General features: G+C 40.7%; 1 protein-coding gene across 1 annotated transcript; it reads right to left on the bottom strand.

Annotated features, from left to right (window-relative positions):
- Window positions 1-14,691: 14,691 nt before the first annotated feature.
- On the bottom strand, window positions 14,692-16,209 carry LOC113351970 (uncharacterized protein K02A2.6-like). The gene has a single exon (XM_026595862.1). It carries the CDS (start codon window positions 16,207-16,209, stop codon window positions 14,692-14,694), a length of 1,518 nt encoding a protein of 505 aa, XP_026451647.1.
- Window positions 16,210-20,686: the final 4,477 nt, after the last annotated feature.

Here is a 20,686-nt window from a genome sequence, read left to right as displayed (position 1 = left end):
CCTATTTATACAAGTCGTAATAAAACGTACCCTGATCTCGTAGGAAGTGGAAACGATTGAGTGGTGGAAGAGTGGAGTAACGTGTAATATTAGAATTTATGCTTCCATGATGAAGGAAACGTTTACACCATTACTTCTTGCTATTACTAACCACCCTTATTCATGACACTTTCTTGTAACGGGCGTATTGCACGCCGCACGGTGTAAACCGCCAGACCAATACCCTAATGAGTATCCCCCAGTTTGTGACATGTTTGATGTCTCGAGTGTTTTCGTGGAAAACATGTAGCACTTTGCTACGTGTGGCGAGTCAAAGTCAAGGGACTTACCACAGGAAAATAACATGCAATGCTATTAGGCTCGTTTTGGATGGTCGCCTAAAACTTGCCACAGGTTTGTCAGTTCGGTGGTGAACTTCGATGTCTAAGATCGCATTTCATGAAGGAGGGTAGCCGTTGATTATGGCTACCTTGTGTTGGCGCCTGATAATGGCGCGGTGGTGTTTTGGTGTACGCCAGTAGCAATGTGGCATGGATGGCATGGCTCGTGCATGCCAGTGGCATGGTGATGCAAGTGGCGCATGACGTAGCCATGGCCACTAGATTTAGGAAGCTGGTCGTCTGAAACTTTCTACAAGTCTGTCTGTTCGGTGGCGAAATTGGATGGCTGAGATTGCATCTCATGAGGAAGGATGGTCGTTGATTATGGCCGCATATTGTTGTATATCGAAGTGGCGCCATTGGCATAGTGGCGCCTTGCGGAGGCATGGCATAGCGGCATGCCAGTGGCGTAGCCGTGGCAGATGTTTTGGGCATATTGGTGTTAGACCCAAATATGGCTTCTGGCGACATTGGCCTTGTTGCTAAGTTAATATTGAGGCCTTAGGAGAGTCACTGGACTCAGTTGGCATGGAAACTTTAGCCAAATTAGGGTTTGGCGCTACTCTATTTAGCACGTGCGGCATGACTGAGGCATGGCGACATGGATGGCATAGTTAGCACATGTCAGTGGCACGGAGTAGCATCTGGCATAACCATGGCTGCTGGAATTTGGCACCTCGGTGTTGGACCCACATGTGGCGTGGAAACATTGGCCCTGTTGCCACATCAATCCCAACGCTCTGGGAAACGTTACTTGGCTTGGTTGGCGTAGCAACTTTGCCTAAATTAGGGTTTGGCATGTCGAAACCCTAATTGGTGCGTGTGGCATGCGACCGCGACATGACGACACATTTTTGTGCAAATGGTGCCATAGCTATGCCAAAGGAACTATGGAGAGGTCGTAGTGTGGAAACGGCCACAGGAGTAAGGATTGCCGTGGGTGGCTATGATATGGCGCCATTCCTAGGGTTTCCTGGGCCCCACACGGCTCGTGGCATGTTGTGGGGCCGAAGTGGCATAATTTGTACTGCGAAAATTAGGGTTTTGGTTAATGTATGGTCGTGCTTCTGACTAGAAAACCCTAATTTGAGCTTACCATGGCGTTGGCCCCGAACATGAGGTAGGTTAACACGTAGGGCGCTATTTATGGCATGTTGCCACAAAGTGGCATGTTTGGCATGTTGGTGCGGCAGAGTGGCATGTTGGCGTGCCACTCAATTTATTGGCGCAACATGGCACGTTCGGCATGGTGCGTCTTTTTGGAAAGCCAATTAATATGTTATTGTGGCACGGCGCGTTTGGATTTCCAATTAGCATAGTGGCGAGGCAGGGTGCGTTTGGCCTTTAATGTATAGTGACGAGTTTAGAGCGACTTGATTGGTCAAGAAAAGGGGACGGCCAAACATAAGGCGCGGCCACACCTCTAGTGCTCGTGGCGTATTTTAAAGTGACCTGATTGGTCGGTAGGAAGGAGAGGGGTCGGACAAACATGGGCGTGGCGGCTTTAGAGCGACCTGATTGGTCAATGGGAAGTGGGGTCGGCAAGTAAGGGCCCATCCATAACTTATGTGCGCGTGGCGATTTTGAGGCGACCTGATTGGTCGAGGGAAATAGAGCCGGTTTAGGATGGGGTGTGGCCAATAGCAAGTGGCGCCATCTGGCCTAAGGCATGACCACGCCTCCCTTTGCTGCTACGGCTCCTTGTTTTCTGATTCTTGCCAGAGTTTTGCACCTACTAATACATGGCGGATTAATTACCTAGTTTTCCTAGGCTTACTTTAGACAAGCAAGGTATGGTATACTGCGTAAGGCGCAAAAGTAATTGATTGAATTCTATGTGTTGACACAGAGTTCTTTAAGTTCATATCCAGAGAGCAGCATGCTTTTTGATTGAATACCTTATGCAAATACCTTATCCTTGATATTTGGAAATTCGTGCTACTCTGCTGCGAGTGAACACGAATTGTCATGCCATATCAACATTAAGGGTTCAGCCGGGGAACATAGCATAGAAAGCATTCAAATAAACTTATATTAAGTGAATATAGGCAAGGCGCCGAAATTTACAGAACATGGGATGGTTGCTACATCCGCCAGTCTGGATAAATTTCATGTAAATATATTAAATAGTTCGATAAGTATGCCAGCGGAGAGGTTAACACTCATGGCTCTGTTTCCTTACAGAGTGACGTCACATCATATGCAAGGTTTTTACAATTTTAACCCAAAGCTAAAAACCACCATCAACAGCTTTTATTAGAGGCAGATAAGTATTAAAAGTCTTCGTTAAGGTTGAAGAAACTATTAGGATGTAACAGACGTCAGCTGAGGAAATCAATTGTGTAAAATCACGGTATACTTATAGACGTACATGAGCACGAATGAATCTGAGTTCCTTGGAGGGTGAAATCGGTCTCAAATACATTCTAGTCCGATGATAATAGGCTAGTGTATGTAGCGGTCTGATATAATGCGGTGTTCAAACTGGACTAGGTTCTGTTCTCCAGGGTGTTCTGCAATTGTGGTTTCCTTGTTATCGAAATTCTGGTGTCTTGTGTTATTTCCTTTACGCATTATATTGTTTACCTTTATAGTAAGAATATTACGAGTAATACGAAATAAACCTAGATAGTATCCGAGCCCTTATTGGTTTACATCTCACAAGACTTGTTTTTGTTGAATCCATATATTGAAATATATATTACAAGTCTTGTATTAGTTGGATTTTTGGATCTTGTGGAATTCGGATACATACTAGGTTGATATTGGATATTAATTTTTGAGATCATCTTAGAACTCTTATACACAATCAGGTACATGGACCTAGTATATGCATATAGATTGTGCAAGAGAAAGAGATAAATTCTATATATAATACTATACAACGGTCTTTACTATTGACATACTTGGTAATTGTATCAGGTTTTGTCCATACAGATTCCCAAACGAAAAAGTTGGTGGCGTACTTGGTACCTCTCCTTTTCAAATAGGCTAGGTTGAAAATAAAAGCTAGACAATTATGGTTCTTCTAACTTGCACAATAAGTGTTGAAATACTAGAATCGCCTATGTCTAACCGCAAGGAGATGATTATAATTTCGTGTTAAAAAAAATCCACAATCAGTTAAGTTTGATGTTAAACCTCCTGCTGTAATTTTGTGTAAAATTTGATTTTTAAAATGGCAAGGTGTTCCTTATTTGTCAATTTGCATCCAATAGTTAAAACTCTACCCATAATCGACCAGGTGTTTTTCAATCTTCTTTGTGTCAGCTTTACTACGCAGTTTTTTTTTTTTTTTTTTTTGTCTTTTCTGTTCCCATTGTGTTGGCATAATTTAAGGTGCTCAAACAGTTGGTGATCCTGCCGAGTTTCCCCGATTAATTTGAAATGGCAAAACATGAAATTGTTGTCCAGGAAAAGGAAGGCTGGTTGCACCAAAACATGAAATTGTTGTCCAGGAAAAGGAAGGCTGGTTGCACCAGACACACTGTTATTCAATCTTATAGCATCTCCAATGCTAGGGGTGAAGGTCTTAAAAAGACATGAAACTTAGGATTTAGCATTTTTCTAGCCAAAAATTTATCTCCAATGCCAAGGTCAAGGTAAATGCATGACATGGATGTAATCTCATAGGAAAGGGTAAAAGAGAAAGTCATATATCTTTACCTTCTCCATGACCCAAGGTCTTTTGATAAATCATCAATTATTTATTAAAAGATTAATTTTTCTCTAAGTTCTAGGGTAATAATACCTTGACATTGGAGATGAAATTTTAGGTAGAAAGTATAATTTTCATTTTTTTTAGCCACATAGTAATGACCCACAACAAAAAGGTATTAATAGGATCTCCACCTAGGATTACCTTCACCCCTAGCATTGGAGATGCTCTTATAGATTCAATCTTTGAGCGGAGATGAATCTATAAGATTCACCAGGTCTATGGAGCATTGATTTTTTTAATATTTTCTCATTCAAATATATAAGATTCACCGGGTCTATGGAGCATTAATTTTTTCAATCTTTTCTCATTGAATGACGTAACCAAATGACTACTTGTACGTGTCCTCTTGTGAAAAATTACTCCGACAAGTAAATTGATTCTCTAGTTTATAAGTTTATCTAATTTATAACTTTAAGTATTATATTCTAGTGATGAAATATATTGTTACCAAAAACTTATTCTTTAGCAGCTATGTAATCTTTTGTCACCATAAAGAATTCTTTGTGACAACATTTTAGTAATCACTGAAATCACAAACTGCGGTGAAGTTATAGTGTCACTGAAAATGACTAAAGCGAAAAAATCTAGTTCGTTGCAAATGTTCTTTCTTGTGATTTTAGAAATTGTTAAATATCTGCAACCAAACAAGCTGATAGTCACTAAAAATAAATATAGTGTCAAACATTTAGTATCGTCACCATAAACTTAGTTAGTGACGAATAAATGTGGTCAGTATAAAGTTTTCTTTTGTAACGAAATTTAGATATTATCACCAAAAAGATTTTATGTCAATTTTTTAGCGTCATCACAATAGACTTAAATGGTGACAAACACATATAATCACAGAAAACTTATTAGTGACTAGACATTATTTCGTCTCTAACTAAAGTCACTAAAAACTTATGAGTGACGAAACCCTAGTCCCGTCGCGGAAAACCTAACAACAGTGACAAAAATTATTTTGGCACAATGACTAAGCTTTAGCAATGAAATATTCTTCGCCGCAAAAATTATTGTCACCAAAGCCATGTTTTCTTGTAGTGTGGATAATCGGCTGGTAAATTTGCTCGACATACACAATTATTTTTATAAAATTTTTAATTTTGCTATATTTTTGCAATGTGAAACCAAGTTTAATTAGAACCCACAACTGACCTCCACAAATTGGGGGATACTAAAACAGAAAGAAAAACATTAAGAAGTCATTTGAATAACTCCTTATCCAATTAATTTTGGTAAGGCTAAACTACCCTTGAGTATCCCCGAAAAAATATATTTTGATTTTAATTTTAATTTTATTTTGAATAACAAACTATGCCGATAACTAAAAAATTTCAAGCAGAAAAATTTACCCTCTGTCGACATTGACATGAAAAAAAAAATTAATTCGGCATTGTCACCCAACAAATCAATACCTACTCAATTGTTTCCGTTGGACTCATCATGAGAGCAACGCCGACTGAGAATGCTAATCCATATATATTCAACACCTTAGTAGTCTTTTCCCAACTGGGATTGAATCTTCAATCTCCCTGGATTGTTATTTTTGATCATGATTGTTTTTCCTAATTGCGATGAACGTTTATCTGATGTTTGATGTTCATGGTATCAGTGCTTATAATTGACCCGTCATCTTTTCTCAGGCACCAGTTGCAGAGTTTGCAGGTCTATGCTTTTGGATACAAATTACTATCATATCTGTAAATTTCAAGTTATTCACTAAACTTCTAACTTTAAGATAAAATTATGATGGTCCAGAAACAAAAATTGATGTAATTTTGAAAAAATATTAAAACCTAGAATCAGAAATTAAGAGAATTACATTGAAAAGCGAAAACCCATATTAAAAAATACGAAGAAAAAAATTGACCAAATTGGTACGAGAAATGAATCCTTTAATAATAACTACCCACATGTGTTGAGATTTGAATGAATAGAGGTTGCAACGATAGAGTTCATTAGTTATGCGATAATCACCACACATACAACACTCATTTGCAGTTACAGTAGGTTCCGGTTCTTTTGCAGATGATGATGAATTTGATTATCCCGTAATTTGATTAAGGATAATATTGTTATTTCACATCTAAAAAAAAAACTTAGCTTAAATCCAACCCTATTTAACCTGGAATATTCCGAATTGTGGGTTCTTTAATCATACACATTCAACATATGCGTATTAATATTGATCACAACTTAGTGGTAACTGCGCCTTCTTGAGACCCTTCTTTGTATTTGTAACCACTGGAAATCCAGTAGTACACCCGAAAGGAAAGCCACCAAGATCTAGGACATGATAAATAAGTTAAACTAGAAAATATTTATTTATAAATTCTAAGGAAATAAGATACAAATTCTTGAACACAAGGAAATCCTAATCACTCTCACTATACTAAGCTCTTTTCTCTCTCCAAAATCCGATCCCCTTTTCCTTGACAAAGGATCTCTATTTATAGGACGATTAACTCTAATGGGGTACAACTCATTTTACTTCGCCAAGTCCTCTCGGGAGCACTTTATACTTCGCCCAGGCCATTTTCCATAAAGTTTTTCCCCTTCTTTCGCTATCTTCACATGGGTTTGTCGGGACACCTGTCTCTTTTCTTTTTCATCAATATATTTACTTCGCAGGTTATCTTTTTGGCCAAGTTAGCTTATTTCGCCGGTTCCTACTTCGTGGTTGATATCTTGTAGTGCACTCCATTGATTCTTCGTAGCTCATATTCTCCTATCGAATTACTTCATCGTGAGACTTTATTTCACATATGACTTTTCCTTTGTGTAGATGGGTAAAAACGATTTGCTGGTTTTTAAGGAATTGAGGAGACGACCGTACGGAGGAGACTCCTCGAACCGAGCACAATGTTAAACCTCACACAGATGCACCGCTGCAAAGGGGGTGCTTTAGATTCGAGAGATCAATCTGTAGTACTCCGGCCTAAATCAAGACAATGGCCGTTCCAGAGTAAATTCGGTCACAAGACATGATGGGTTGATCCGTAGGAGGGAAGATGGGAAATGTGTGGAATCAATGGTAATCAAATATTGTGGGTGTATGAATTCTGAATATGATAAGCTATGAATGATTGAAATTGCTCAATTGAGAGTAGTTGCTCAATTGATGAGTTGATGATCTCGTCTTGTCGATGAGACGTGAGATTGATGATACTGTTGATACTGATGATTCAATCATGATCCAGAGACTTATTTATATTGCTGGAATTTTAGACACCATGACCCCATGAAGTGTGACAGTTGATGGAATCAAGGAGTGGGGAAGTGGACGTCGTGTTTGAAACCAGTTGCTCAATGTGTGGAGACTTGGTCCATTTTCCACCCACTACCTCGTGAATTCCTTCAACTGATTGCACGACTTGCTCACATTCATCGTGTGTTTGAACACACGTGTCGTAGACCGGCAGACCAAAACCCTAAGTCATATCCCCCCAAAGTGACACGATTGACGTCTCGTGGTATGTTAGTCAATTGATGACTTCTTCGTTTGATGGGACGATGAGTCCATGTAGTTGCTGAGTTGAACATGATGTTCTGAAACTCATGAATTGAACATGTCATGAGACAGAGGTATAATTCTTACGATGAAGTGAGCAAGTATTGCTCATTCGATGGATCGTTGATTGTTGAACCAATATTCCTTGGTTTGAGCAAATATTTATCATCTGAGCAAGTGTTTCTCATGTGATGAATTGTTGAATATTTGATCGTCTGAGAATGTGTTGCTCATCTGATGGATTATTGGCAGCGTACCAAAAATATTAATTAGAATACTGGTCGTTGAACCGAGCATAATCAATAAAATTAATGACCATGAGGTCGTCTTAAATTAATTAAGGTTGGAATCTGGAATGATGATCCTTGGATTCAGAAACCCTAATTTGATCAATTGATGATCAATTCATGGTTCGTCAGAAGTTTAACCATGGGGCGAAGAAGGGAGCGACTACATGGGACCGTGGATCAACCATGTAGTGTCCATATGCTCACGTGAGCAAATACAAAGAACTCCTGAAGAGTTGACGATTTGTTGGTGAAAGAATGATTAAATACTGGTTTAATCATTTATTCGAAAATGCTCGTCTGAGCCTTAGGTGAGAAAACCTAATCAATTATGACGGGGTGAGGGACCGACCATGGGGTCATGAAACCAGCCCTGGGTAGTCACGTGACCGCCTGATGATCACTTCATGAAAATCCAAAGTGTTTGGAAGAGTCTTGGACCTAATACGTGGAATTGTGCAAATTAGGTCAAAACTGTGAAACTTGATGGGACCGGCTTATGTAAGCCAAAGAGCCAATCTTGGTCGGTCAAGATAGCGTGCTCATGTCCCCAAGGAGTCCGCGTCTCAGTTATGAGAATTTTGATATTTTCTGGCGTGCAATTGAGCATCCATTCGAGAAAATATGCCAAAATTAGGGTTTCGACGAAACTGAGGAAAACACCATGAGATGATGGAAATAATTATAAAATAAGGAATAAGGAGGCGTGGGACCGCCAAGGCCAAGGCATGGTCGGCCAATCATGGCCACGGTCCCGTGGTGCTTTTTTCTTAAATTTATAATATTTTGATGATTTTATGAAAAATTCATGAATTTTGAGAAATTTGATGAATTTAGGGAGTTTCCATGAATTGAAGGAGTTTTCATGAGTTCAGGGAAGCAAAAAATATTAAAATAATAAAAAACAAGGGCATGTTGGACCGTGGAGGCGCGGCCGACCGGCTAGGGCCCGGTTCCATGAGTTTTCATAATTTTTAATATTTTTTAAGTATTTTTCATGATTTGAGGGAATTTTTCCTAATTTGAGAGAAATACCATGAAATCAAGGAATTTGATGAATTAAAGGAAAAATAGAATAAAATAATAAAACAAGGGGCGTGTGGGACCGGCTAGGGCATGGCCGGCCGGCTAGTGGCCCGGTCCCACAAGTTTTCATAATTTTATTTATTATTTGATGATTTGTGCAAAATACCATGAAATCAAGGAGTTTTTTCATGAAATTAGAGAAATAATAATAATAATAATAATAAAATAATGAGGAACCGTGAGGTGTGGGGCCGGCTGGGAGAAAGGCATGGCTGGTTGGCCCATGGTCACCCCCCACATTCCTTTCCTTAAATTTATATTATTTTTTATGGATTTATGACAATACCATGAAACCGAGGAGTTTCCTCGAGACGAAGGAGATTTGATCAAATGAGATAATTTTCATCAAATCATGGAAAATAATGTATTAAAAATATAAAACTGGCGTAGGACTGACCACGACACGATCGGTTGGTCGTGTGTCTGTGTTCCCATCACCTTCATCAATATTTAATATTTTAATTATTTATTATTTTCTTCCCTATTTTGCATAGGTTCATCGTTTCGTTGTATTTTGAAATACTCGTTCGTGCGGTGACTTTTAGTGCATCGTCGTTGAACACACTTTCACCATTTGGATCGGGGCTTACTTAGAGGTAGCTCAGACGCCCGGTTGTTGATTATTTATTACTAATTGTGGAATTCAGTGGAGAATAATTTACAAAACTGAGTAATAAGATGTTTATTATTAATTCATAGGATCAGCTGAGGATTCGACTACGAATTCAGAATAATAAAGTGAGCATTACCATTCCATGGGATCGTAGATTCGATCATAGAATCGGAGTAATTAAGATCTATCTATTACCATTTATGAGACCAGTTGTGGATTCGATCATGAAATCGGAGTAATGAGATAATATAGTTATTGCTATTCTATGAGATCAAGCCGTGGATTTGATCATATAATCAGAAAAATTGTTTATTGCCATTCCATGGGACCAGTCGTGGATTCGACCATGGAATAGGAGCAATTGTTATTTCCATTCCATGGGACCAGTCGTGGATTCGACCATGGAATAAGAGCAATAATAGATTATTCTTGGAATTCAGTAGTGAATGTCACGGCAGAATTAATCTTAATTAGGAATAATTAACTTTGTGGCTCTATACTAGCAGAGCAAGCTGCCTATGAGCATTAATTATCCCGATATGAGCTTGTCGGTAAGTCATATCCTTTATATAGTCAGGGTAAACTCGTTGTTTGTTCCTGAAGACGTTATCGCTCTATACTAGCAGAGCAAGCTGTCTAGGAGCCGTCCATCTCGTGATACTATATAGAAATAATCACTGAAAGTGTTCAGTATTCACGAGATATATCGTTGTCCAGTCGTGAGACTACATATCTTCATGTATTCTGAGAGAAAGTACTCTCCGTTGAGAATTCGATGAGAGACCCGTGTCTCAATACTCACGTCTGATTGCTGGATCAGAGCTTCGTATAATTATGAGTTTACGATTTTAGCCCTTGTCGAAAATCCACCATCTACACTTTGCCGATTAGTCAACGATGGTGATCCTGACTTGATTTGACAAGTCACTGACGAAGATTTTCGGGGCACGGTATAATATATTTTGGCCGGATTCTTGTGTCTTCCCTACGTCCACGTGGCGGTTCGTATTTTGGTATCCACATTTTGGCTTTTATTATTCTACTCGATCGTGGTGATAGGGGAATAAGAACCGTCTGGAGTTAAATAACCGCCACTCCTCCTCATCAATGCTCTCCACGTGGTCCCTTTTCTCGTGTAACCGCTGATCACCGGTTCATATTCTTCGATCGTGGATATCCTGGTTTGACCGGTCATCTCTATAAATTCCCCATCTTTCTGATTTTTACCTTTTTCTCTCCTTTTTTATTCCTGCTGCAAGTTCGGGTCTTGATCCATTCTTCTTTAATGGCTCCCAAGAAAGTCCCCAGTCCTACTACGTCTTCAACTTATGAAGATTTTAAAGCCGATTTTAAGAAGCTGGGCATACCTTATCTCCGGCGATCGATTCTACTGTTTCTCCCCCGATTACTGCAACCAAATCCATGGAACTAAACTACCGATGGATTCAAATGGGGACTTGGTCCTCCACAAAGATGTTGATCACCGTCGGTCAACTGAAAGCGAGCCTTTATTTTCCCCTGTATGACCCAAAGAACCCTCTTTTTTATGAAATCTTAGCCAAGCTTCAGCGAGGTGTTTATCAATTGTTTGGAAACACTATTCGTATTGCTAATGAGTTCGTCAGAAGGTCTAATAGTGGTGCAAGATTTTGTTCCCACATATTATAATACTGATTCTTTCTCCCGAATTACGTTGGCCAAGATATGACCACGAGAACTTATCAAGAATGGGGCGTCAAGCTTTCTCGCAAGTCTTTAGATGACCAGTTCAAGGCCCTTCTCTTGGATTTTGATCCTGTTGGTACGAAAAGGAACATGTATCTTCGCTTTTCTAATGATGAGGATTGGATGATGTTTCCTTTGGTAGCCGAAGGTCCTCTGGTGTGGGGTTTCGACGAGAATGGAACCGCTCGTACTGGTTCTCTCCCTGAGCATGCCCACCTCGCAACGTATGATCCGGATCGACTTCGCTGGAGTAAGATTCCCAACAAGGTTAATATAATTTTATTTTGGTTTCCGGGTCTTCTCCTTATATTGCTCCCTTACATCTTTGTAACTTTCTCAGTATCCGCTTCCCCCGCCTGGTATGTTGAAGAACCGCTCCAAGAAACCAGTACAAACACAGGTTCATATCTTGTAGCCCTTCTCCCGGTTATTATCCTTGTTAATCCCTAACTTTCCATTTTCAGGAGAGCGAGCTTCAAGCAACGGATGGTCCAGCCAAGAATTTGAGGAAACGTCATTGTTCCGAGGTCCATACTACCAATGCTCAGGTATTTCTTTCTTTCTTAACTTTGCATTCTTTTCCTCTCGTCGTCCCCTAATTTTGTGGAGTTCAGGACGATTCTACCACATCTCGTGCCCCACAGCGTCGTCGTGCCTCGGATGTAGGATTTACCCAAGTCCCTTCTCCCTCATCAGATCTACCTCAACCTGATCCTCCTCATCATCAGCAGTCTAGTGACTTAGTTACACCTTCGACTGTTCCCACTTCGTCTAGGGGCGGCCAGAAATCTAACGAGACAGAGGATCCCGAGTACCTTCCTGATATGGAATTCTTAAGAGAGATTTTTGTCACAACTCCTGGAAATCCTTCCCTAAGATCCGCGGCTACCGAGTCTTTGGTTTCTTTCAGTTTTGACGATTTCTTAGCTGAAGACCCATCTTTTATTCTGAATGCCTCTTTGAATCTCTCTCTGCGGCAGCATTCTGCCATAATGGGCTTGGTGAGCTTGACTTGAGTTTATCTTTTTCTCCCTTTGTAATACTTCGCGGAATTCTCAAGGGTGTCTTTCACTTTTAGGAACAAAATCGCAGCATGACACATCTCGTGGAGCTTCGGGAAACTCGGGAGCTGATGAAGAAATCAAGTGCTCGTATCCTTGATCTTGAGAAACAACTCGCGGAGCAGAAATATATTTCGTCTGAGCTTCGCCGTGAGTTTATTCTTCTTAATCATTTGGAGTGTCACCTTATTTTCTAAAGTAACTCATCCGTTCGATTTCTTTACTTCTTCAGGGTCTGAGCAAGGGCTTAAGGATCAAGTTTCTCTTCTATCCTACGAGAAAAACATTCTTTCTGAAAAGGTCTCCACTCTTCAAGAAGATGTTCGATGTTTGAATGAAGATATTGATAAAATGGTGAAATATGCAACCTTAATTGCGAAGAGACTTCGCAGAAATGCTCAGAACGAGAAGGTCAGACTCTTTAATGAGTTTTATGATTCTCAAGCCATTCCTCGTGTCTATCTGGATCTTGAAGTATTTTCTGCTGATGAGCCTGAACCCGCTGTCAAGGAGCCAGCCTATTTTGTTAACGAACTGATTTCTGCTGACGATGATACAAAAACCGACAAGGATCATGAAGACGATGGTTCCGCTATTAATGAGCCAATTCATACCGACGAAGATATTGAAACTGACGAAAATCATGAATGTGATGATGATTAAGGATGCATGACCCTCATTGATTTTATATTTTCTTTTTGGTCTTGTATTTTGCTGATGCTTGTAACTTTTTAACTTTCTCTTGACTGGGCGCTCCCAATCTTAGGAGCAGAATGTTTCGGATATGTATATCATCTTGTTTATGTGTAAATAATGTACTTGCCTCTATCTCGCGCCTTTGTGTTTGCCTCTACCTCGTTCCTTTGTACACTTTCCTCTATCTCGTGCCTTTGCTTTCACAATATTGACCTTTGTACCAAGTATATACTTTGGAGACACGCTGAATCTTGTGAGGATGATGCTAAATAAGAACATAAAATCTAAAAGTATATACTTGCCTCTTGTTCTTGTTGAGCATTAGCTGATCAAGACAGAGTCGAATTTCATTTTTACCTTGTGTTTTCCTCGTGGTTCTACGAGGTCTTACTGTGCCTCCTAATTAAGGTATTATTTTGCCTCATCCTTCTTTAAGGATTTTAGTTCGGCGAAGTCTCAGGCGCTTATTACTCTTGCGAATAATAATCCATCAACCTCGCCTTAACATTTATCTTTTCCCCATCTCACGACAATGCGATACGTCTAGCTATTCCCATGAATGTTAGCCCCATGACATTGCCGTCTTTTTTGGTCACACAACTCCATAATATGGAGGGTGTCATCCCTTTATATTCCCCCCGATTGCCCCTTCAAGGAGGTTAACCCTAACATGCATGTTGGTCTCCTCCCGTCCAGTTATTACGACATTCAGTTATTTTCGTGACTTTTTATCGCCTTTGCCGATACGGCTTGGGGTTACGAAGTCACACCGTAAGTGAGGTTGCTTTGGGATAGAATTCATCGTATCCAAGACTTGACATACGGACATGGACAGTAATGCTCCATACGTCCCAGGCACCCGCAGCTCAACCGAATACGTCGGCGCCTTGGTCATATTTCTGCACCCGTTACCGAAGGCCATCATAAAAGGTACCCTCGGCGGATAGGTCTTATCATTGCCCCTAACTTTCTCTTTGAAAGTTGTTCACGACATGCGTTAGGTCTTTCCTCTTGCACTTTCATGAGAACTAGGGTGCATGCCGTGGATTCTCATCCTTCCTAGGCGACGGTTTTAAGTTTCCCTAGAAACTGCTTATTTCGTGAGATTTATTTGCCTCCTAATGTGAGGTCTCATTCCTCTTTTGTTATCTCGTGGGTTTTATTCGCATATTTCAAAGGTCTTGCTCATATATAAGTTGATCATTGAAGATATATTTTATTAATAAACTCCATTCAACTACACATTTATTGTCTTTTCAACATCATAACTTACATTCATGGGTAATATTTCTTGATATACACGGGATTACAGGGATGATCTAATTTTCGGTCTTTCCTCTCGATCTCACCATATATTATCTTTCCCTCTTCGTTGGTATCCTTCCCTTCACAATCCGCCAATTCGTACGCCCCATTTCCAACCACTCTTTTTACGATATAAGGGCCTTCCCATGTTGGCTCTAGCTTTTCTCCTGATCCTCTTTGATATGGGGGTATTTATCGTAGCACGAGCTCTCCGGGTATGAAGCTTCGAGGTTTTACCCTTTTGTTATACTCCCTTGATGGCCTTTGATGGTAATTTGTCATATGTTGTAATACAATTTCTCTTTTCTACTCTAGGTCGTCTAACTTTGCTAAAATCAAATCCGAGTTTAGCCCTTTCTCCCATGCTTCTCTTCTCGTGGTTGGAAGGATGATTTCAGCAGACAACACTGCCTCATCTCCATATATTAAACAGAAGGGTGACATTCCCGTTGCATCTCGCCTAGTGGTTCTATATGACCATAACACGTTTGGGATTTGTTCACACCATCCCTTATGATGATCTTCCAGTTTTTTCTTCAATGTGGTTTCCATTGTCTTATTTGTAGCCTCCGCGTTCCCGTTGCTATGTGGGTATAACGGAGTCGACTTTCCGGATTGAATTTTAAAAGCGTTGAATAACATTCTCACATTCTCCCCTTTAAATGGCTTCCCATTGTCCGAAACGATCAATACTGGTATCCCAAATCTACAAATAATGTGCTCAAGAATGAAATCGTAAACGTCACCATCTCGTGTGTTCCGTAAGGCTTTGGATTCCACCCATTTTGTGAAATAATATGTTGCCACTATCATATACCTCCTTTGCTTTGTCCCGGTTACAAATGGTCCCACGATATCTATTCCGCACATGGCGAAAGGCCATACACTCAACACAGAGTTTAAGCTTTTGGATGGTGCATGTATTCTTTTCCCGAATCTCTGACATGCTTCACACCTCGTGGAGATATCTTTCGCGTCTTTGTGCATGTATGACCAAAAGTATCCTTGTGTCCTGGTTTTGAGAGCTAGTGACCTGGTTCCGCCATGGTTACCAGCATCCCCATAGTATATTGATTTCATGATTTCTATCCCCTCTTTCCTCGACAAGCATCTCATCATTGGACCCAAGTATGATCTCATGTATAGGATTCCTTCGCGCATATCGTAATTTGTGGACTTACTTTTAATTTTATTTGCCTCCTGCCTATCTCGTGGGAGGTCTCCTTTCATCAAATTGTTATAGATGGGGACTCTCCAGTCATCATTATCTATTTTCATATCCCCTTCTTCTATGATCATCACATTGGGCTCCCTTTCCTCTCTGCTTACTGAGGGTTGCAGTAACCGCTCAATCATGATATGACCGATTTTTGGATCCTCGATCATTGAAGTTATAAAAGAAAGGGCGTCCGCATGTATGTTACTGTCTCGGCCTATTTTTCTCCAAATAATGTTTCGTATCTTTGTTGAATATTCCTTCACGAGTTGTTGATACCTTTGCATCACTGGAGCAACTGCATTATATCTTCCTTCGATTTGACGAACCACTAGCTGCGAATCACTGGTAATTCGTACTTCATCTAACCCCACTTCTATCGCAATCCTTAGAGCTTGTATCACTGCTTCGTACTCAATTTCGTTATTTGTTGCTTTGTACTCCATCCGAAAGCAGAACATTATCCTGATTCCTGCGGGCGAAGTGAATATTATCCCTACTCCTCCTCCACAACTGTTTGAGGCTCCATCGATGAATATTTCCCACCTCCTGGGATGACTCTCCTGTAGTAAATCCTTAGGGTCTGGCTGACTTTCGTCTACATCCATCATTTCCTCTATGCTCTCGTCTTCTTCCTAAGGAAATTCAACGATTATATGTGACTTCGTAGAAGTCTGTACTTCATACCTTAACCAAAATTGGTTGATCTGGGTATTCCATCTCTCTACTTTTCCAACTCTCTTCGAGTTTTTCAAGACAGACTCTATGGGAATTCTTGTTAGGAATTTGACTTTGTGGGTTTGGAAATAAGTCTGTAACTTTTGTGATGCGTAAAACAACGACAGTATTAGCTTTTTTATTTTGGGGTAATTCCTCTCTGCGAAGTTAAAAGTTTTGCTGACGTAAAATATTAGCTTTTCTACCCCTTCATCGTTCCGAAGTAGAACTACACTAAGAGCATTTGATGTTTCCACAAGACAAAGCAACAACTCTTCCCCAAGTTCTGGTTTCTACAAGATTGACAATTTAATAAGGTGCTCTTTTATGCCCTTTAATGCCTCTTCACACTCTTGAGTCCATGCAAACTTTGCTCCCTTCTTCAAAATGTCAAAGAAGTGTTTACATTTATCCGACGACCGCGAGATGAACCTTCCCAACGCCGCCAACTGTCCATTTAACTTCTGCACATCCTTGATGGCGGCGGGTGAGGGAATTTCTAATATGGCTTGGACCTTTGCTGGATCAACTTCTATGCCTTTTCGCGAAACTATGTGGCCCAAGAACTTCGCTGATTCAACTCCAAAGATGCATTTTATCGGATTCACCTTCATTTTGTATTTTCTCATATGTTCGAAGATTTCCTTAAAATCTTCCACATGATCCCCTGAATCCTTTGTTTTAACAAGCATGTCATCTACATAAACTTCAAACTTCGTGTGTACCTATTTTGAAAATATTTTCTCCACCATCCGTTGATAAGTCGCCCCTGCGTTTTTTAATCCAAATGGAATTCTTGTATAGCAATACAACCATTGGGGAGCGAAGAAAGTTGTGTGCTCCTGGTCTTCCTCAGCCAACGGTATTTGATTGTATCCATAGTATCCATCCATGGATGACAACCTTTTGTATCCAGATGCCGATTCCACCATCTGTGGGATGTTTGGCAAGGGAAAGCTATCTTTGGGGCATGCGGTGTTCAGGTCGCTGAAATCAATACATATTCTTATACCACCGTTCTTCTTGGGCACGACTACCATGTTTGCAATCCAATCTGGATACTTCGCTGTCCTGATGATTCCTGCATCCATCATCTTCTGGATCTCCTTATCAATTTTCTCATGATAAGTTGTTGCGATATTCCTCATTCGTTGTATTACCGGCTTGATTGTCGGGTCTAGTTCCAGTCTATGACACGCCACTCGTGGATCAATCCCCGTCATTTCCTCCATGCTCCACGCAAATATGTCACTATATTAATTTAGCAATCCAACTAATCTCGCTTCTTCTTCTTCCATTTTCGTCCCAATTTTTAGAATCTTGGGTTCATCGTCACTCCCTAAGTTTATATCCTTTGTTTGTTCCACCACGGCGAAGTTTAATACCGGTTCTCCTAATGGTGTTGGTTCCTTTACTGATTTCGCAGTCTTTCCCTCCTCTTTAGATATCTCGCTGGGTATTGCCCATCCCTCTTTAGCTCTCGCCATGTATACCCTTAACTCTTCCTCCTTTTTCGACTCAAGTATTTTTCTCTTTCGTTCCTTCTTCCTTTCCAATCTTCCTTCGTAATTCTCAATGTCCTTCTGGTTGCATTCCTTCACGCCCACGCTATTTCCACGTATTTCACCGATTCCACTAGGCATGGGAAACCGCAACAATTGATGGTAAGTTGACGCGACCCCTTTTATCCCATGGATCCATGGTCTTCCCATAAGGGCGTTATAGGGTGACTCCACATCCACCACGCAAACGGTAACTGTTGTCTCTAATTATCCCGCGAAGATCCTCACACGTATCTCGCCTTTCGGTTTCGTCGCCACCCCGTTGAATCCGTATAGTGTATATGTTGAAGGCTCCATGTCAGAATCCTCGTACCCTAAAGATTTGAACGTATGATAAAAAAGAACATCTACCGAACTTCCCATGTCTATCAAGATCTTGTCCACACCCCATGCTCTTCCTTTACTAAGTAGGATTTCTTCCCCTAACGAATGTTTACAAACAGTTAGGGTGATAAACAATGAGTTCATATGTTGAATTCCTCCTTCCGGTGCATCCTGTGCCGAAAATGATATGTCTCTCTTTTGCCATTCTTCTAACGGCTCTTTCTTTTCCGCCGGCAATATCTCGTTCCCTTCGTAATCCACCTTGTGTATCCTTGAGAGTATATTATCTTGGAAGTTGAGAAAATCTTCCTTCGAATGTATTACAAAATTACATCCAAACAGCTTCCCTCCCTGGTCTGCTTTGATTTGATGTCGTTCTATCAGGTCCCCATAATGTCGTGGCAGTGGTAGTAATTCCCGGTCCTCTATGTAGTGTACGAGTTTTCCTTGTCCTATGAGGTGAAGTAAGATCTTCTTGACGCTCCTGCAATCGTTTGTATGATGTCCGTGAAATCTATGATATATGCAGAACTCGTGACTCTTAATCCCAAGAGCTGGTTCTTTTCCCAAATTTGGTGGCATTGGGATTTCCTCAGTCAGTATTACTTCCTCCCATATCCTTTCCACAGTCGTTTTGAGCTTTGGGAGTTCTAACTCTGTCCATGCGTTTACTCCTTGCTTCATTGGCTTTGAGTTCTCCTGCTGGTGTCCTCCGGCTTCATCACTTCGTGGCTTTCGACCCTTTTGTAATGCCTTTTCCTTCTTTCGATCAACCCGCTTCAACTCTCCTCCGGGCTTTGTTTGCATCCCCGCACGTAACATAGCGGTCAACATTACCTTCTCCTCCATCTATTGCGACCTATCTTGCCTTTGCGAATTCCCCATCTGAGTTCTCAATCTTCGTAGCTCATGCAAGATCTCGTGGTCCATGATCCCTCTTGCTGCTTCGTCAATATCTCTTTCTCGCCCCTTGCGTTTATTTTCATCCTCACATCTCTTTTCTTTTTCGTATCTTAGCTTATGATTTTCATATCTCGCCTCCACTAGCATCCTCCTTAGATCTCTTTCCCGGTTGTATCCTTCTAGCAGCCTTCTTTTCTGCAGTCATCGTTCGTCTTCTTCCTCGTAATCCTCATAAGGATTTTCCCCCCTATATAAAGTCCTTTTCCGAGACGAAGCTGTTATCATTTCTGAATTATCGTTTTCTTCTTGTGAGATTCCGACCTCCATTTTGTTGCTACGTTCGTATTCCTCTTGTTTCGCTTGACCGCCTCGTTATGTCATTCCTACTTGTCTCTTCTCTCGACGGAGTGTCGCACTTGGTTCTTTCGATATCATGTTCTTATCACCACCGTTCTCCTCCACCTCTTCTCGGCTCGTTTCTTATCCCGTAATATCCCCGAGTTTCACGATTCAGATAGATCCCATCACGAATTCTTCTTCTACGCTCGGCTCGCCTTTTCGTCGCCTTATGACTCCTCGTCTTTCATCTGCTACGGATGCCTCTCCTTTCTATCCTCCCTTCCGAGCCTCCAACCGCTTGCTCCTTCTCACCACCGATAGGGGTTTCGCTTGCGTTGCTTTTCCTGCCATCGTTCGATCCTTGTTGAATCTGGTTTTTCGTCTGTCACCTCACCAACTTTCTCTTCCGGATCTTAGATTTTAGACATGAGTAAGCTACTAAATCTACGGAACTTTTCTACACAAAACAACTCGTCTGGATCTCAAGCTATTACAATCTCTAGATGGTTTTCTTTCTCTCAAACTCTTTGATGAGGATGAATCCCAGATTCAATCTCTGTTTCTAGCACCAAAATGTAACTACTGGAAATCCAGTAGTACACCCGAAAGGAAAGTCACCAAGATCTAGGACATGATAAATAAGTTAAACTAGAACATCTTTATTGATAAATTCTAAGGAAATAAGATACAAATTCTTGAACACAAAGAAACCTTAATCACTCTCACTATATTAAGCTCTTTTCTCTCTCCCAAATCCGATCCCCTTTTCCTTTCCCAAGGATCTCTATTTATAGGCCGATTAACCCTAATGGGTACAACTCATTTTACTTCGCCAAGTCCTCTCGGGAGCACTTTATACTTCGCCCAGGCCATTTTCCATAAAGTTTTTCCCCTTCTTTCGCTATCTTCACATGGGTTTGTCGGGACACCTGTCTCTTTTCTTGTTCCTCAATATATTTACTTCGCAGTTTATCTTTTTGGCCAAATTAGCTTATTTCGCCGGTTCCTACATCGTGGTTGGTATCTTGTAGTGCACTCCATTGATTCTTCGTAGCTCATATTCTCCTATCGGATTACTTCATCGTGAGACTTTATCTCGCATATGACTTTTGCTTCGCCGATTAGTCAACGATGGTGATCCTGACTTGATTTGACAAGTCACTGACTAAGATTTTCGAGGCACGATATAAGATCTTTTGGAAGGATTCTCGTGTCTTCCCTACGTCCACGTGGCGGTTCG

Source organism: Papaver somniferum, chromosome 2, assembly GCF_003573695.1.
Source record: "Papaver somniferum cultivar HN1 chromosome 2, ASM357369v1, whole genome shotgun sequence".
Taxonomy (NCBI): domain Eukaryota; kingdom Viridiplantae; phylum Streptophyta; class Magnoliopsida; order Ranunculales; family Papaveraceae; genus Papaver; species Papaver somniferum.
Note: the sequence above shows the minus strand (reverse complement) of the source record. Positions and strands in the feature narration are given on the sequence as shown.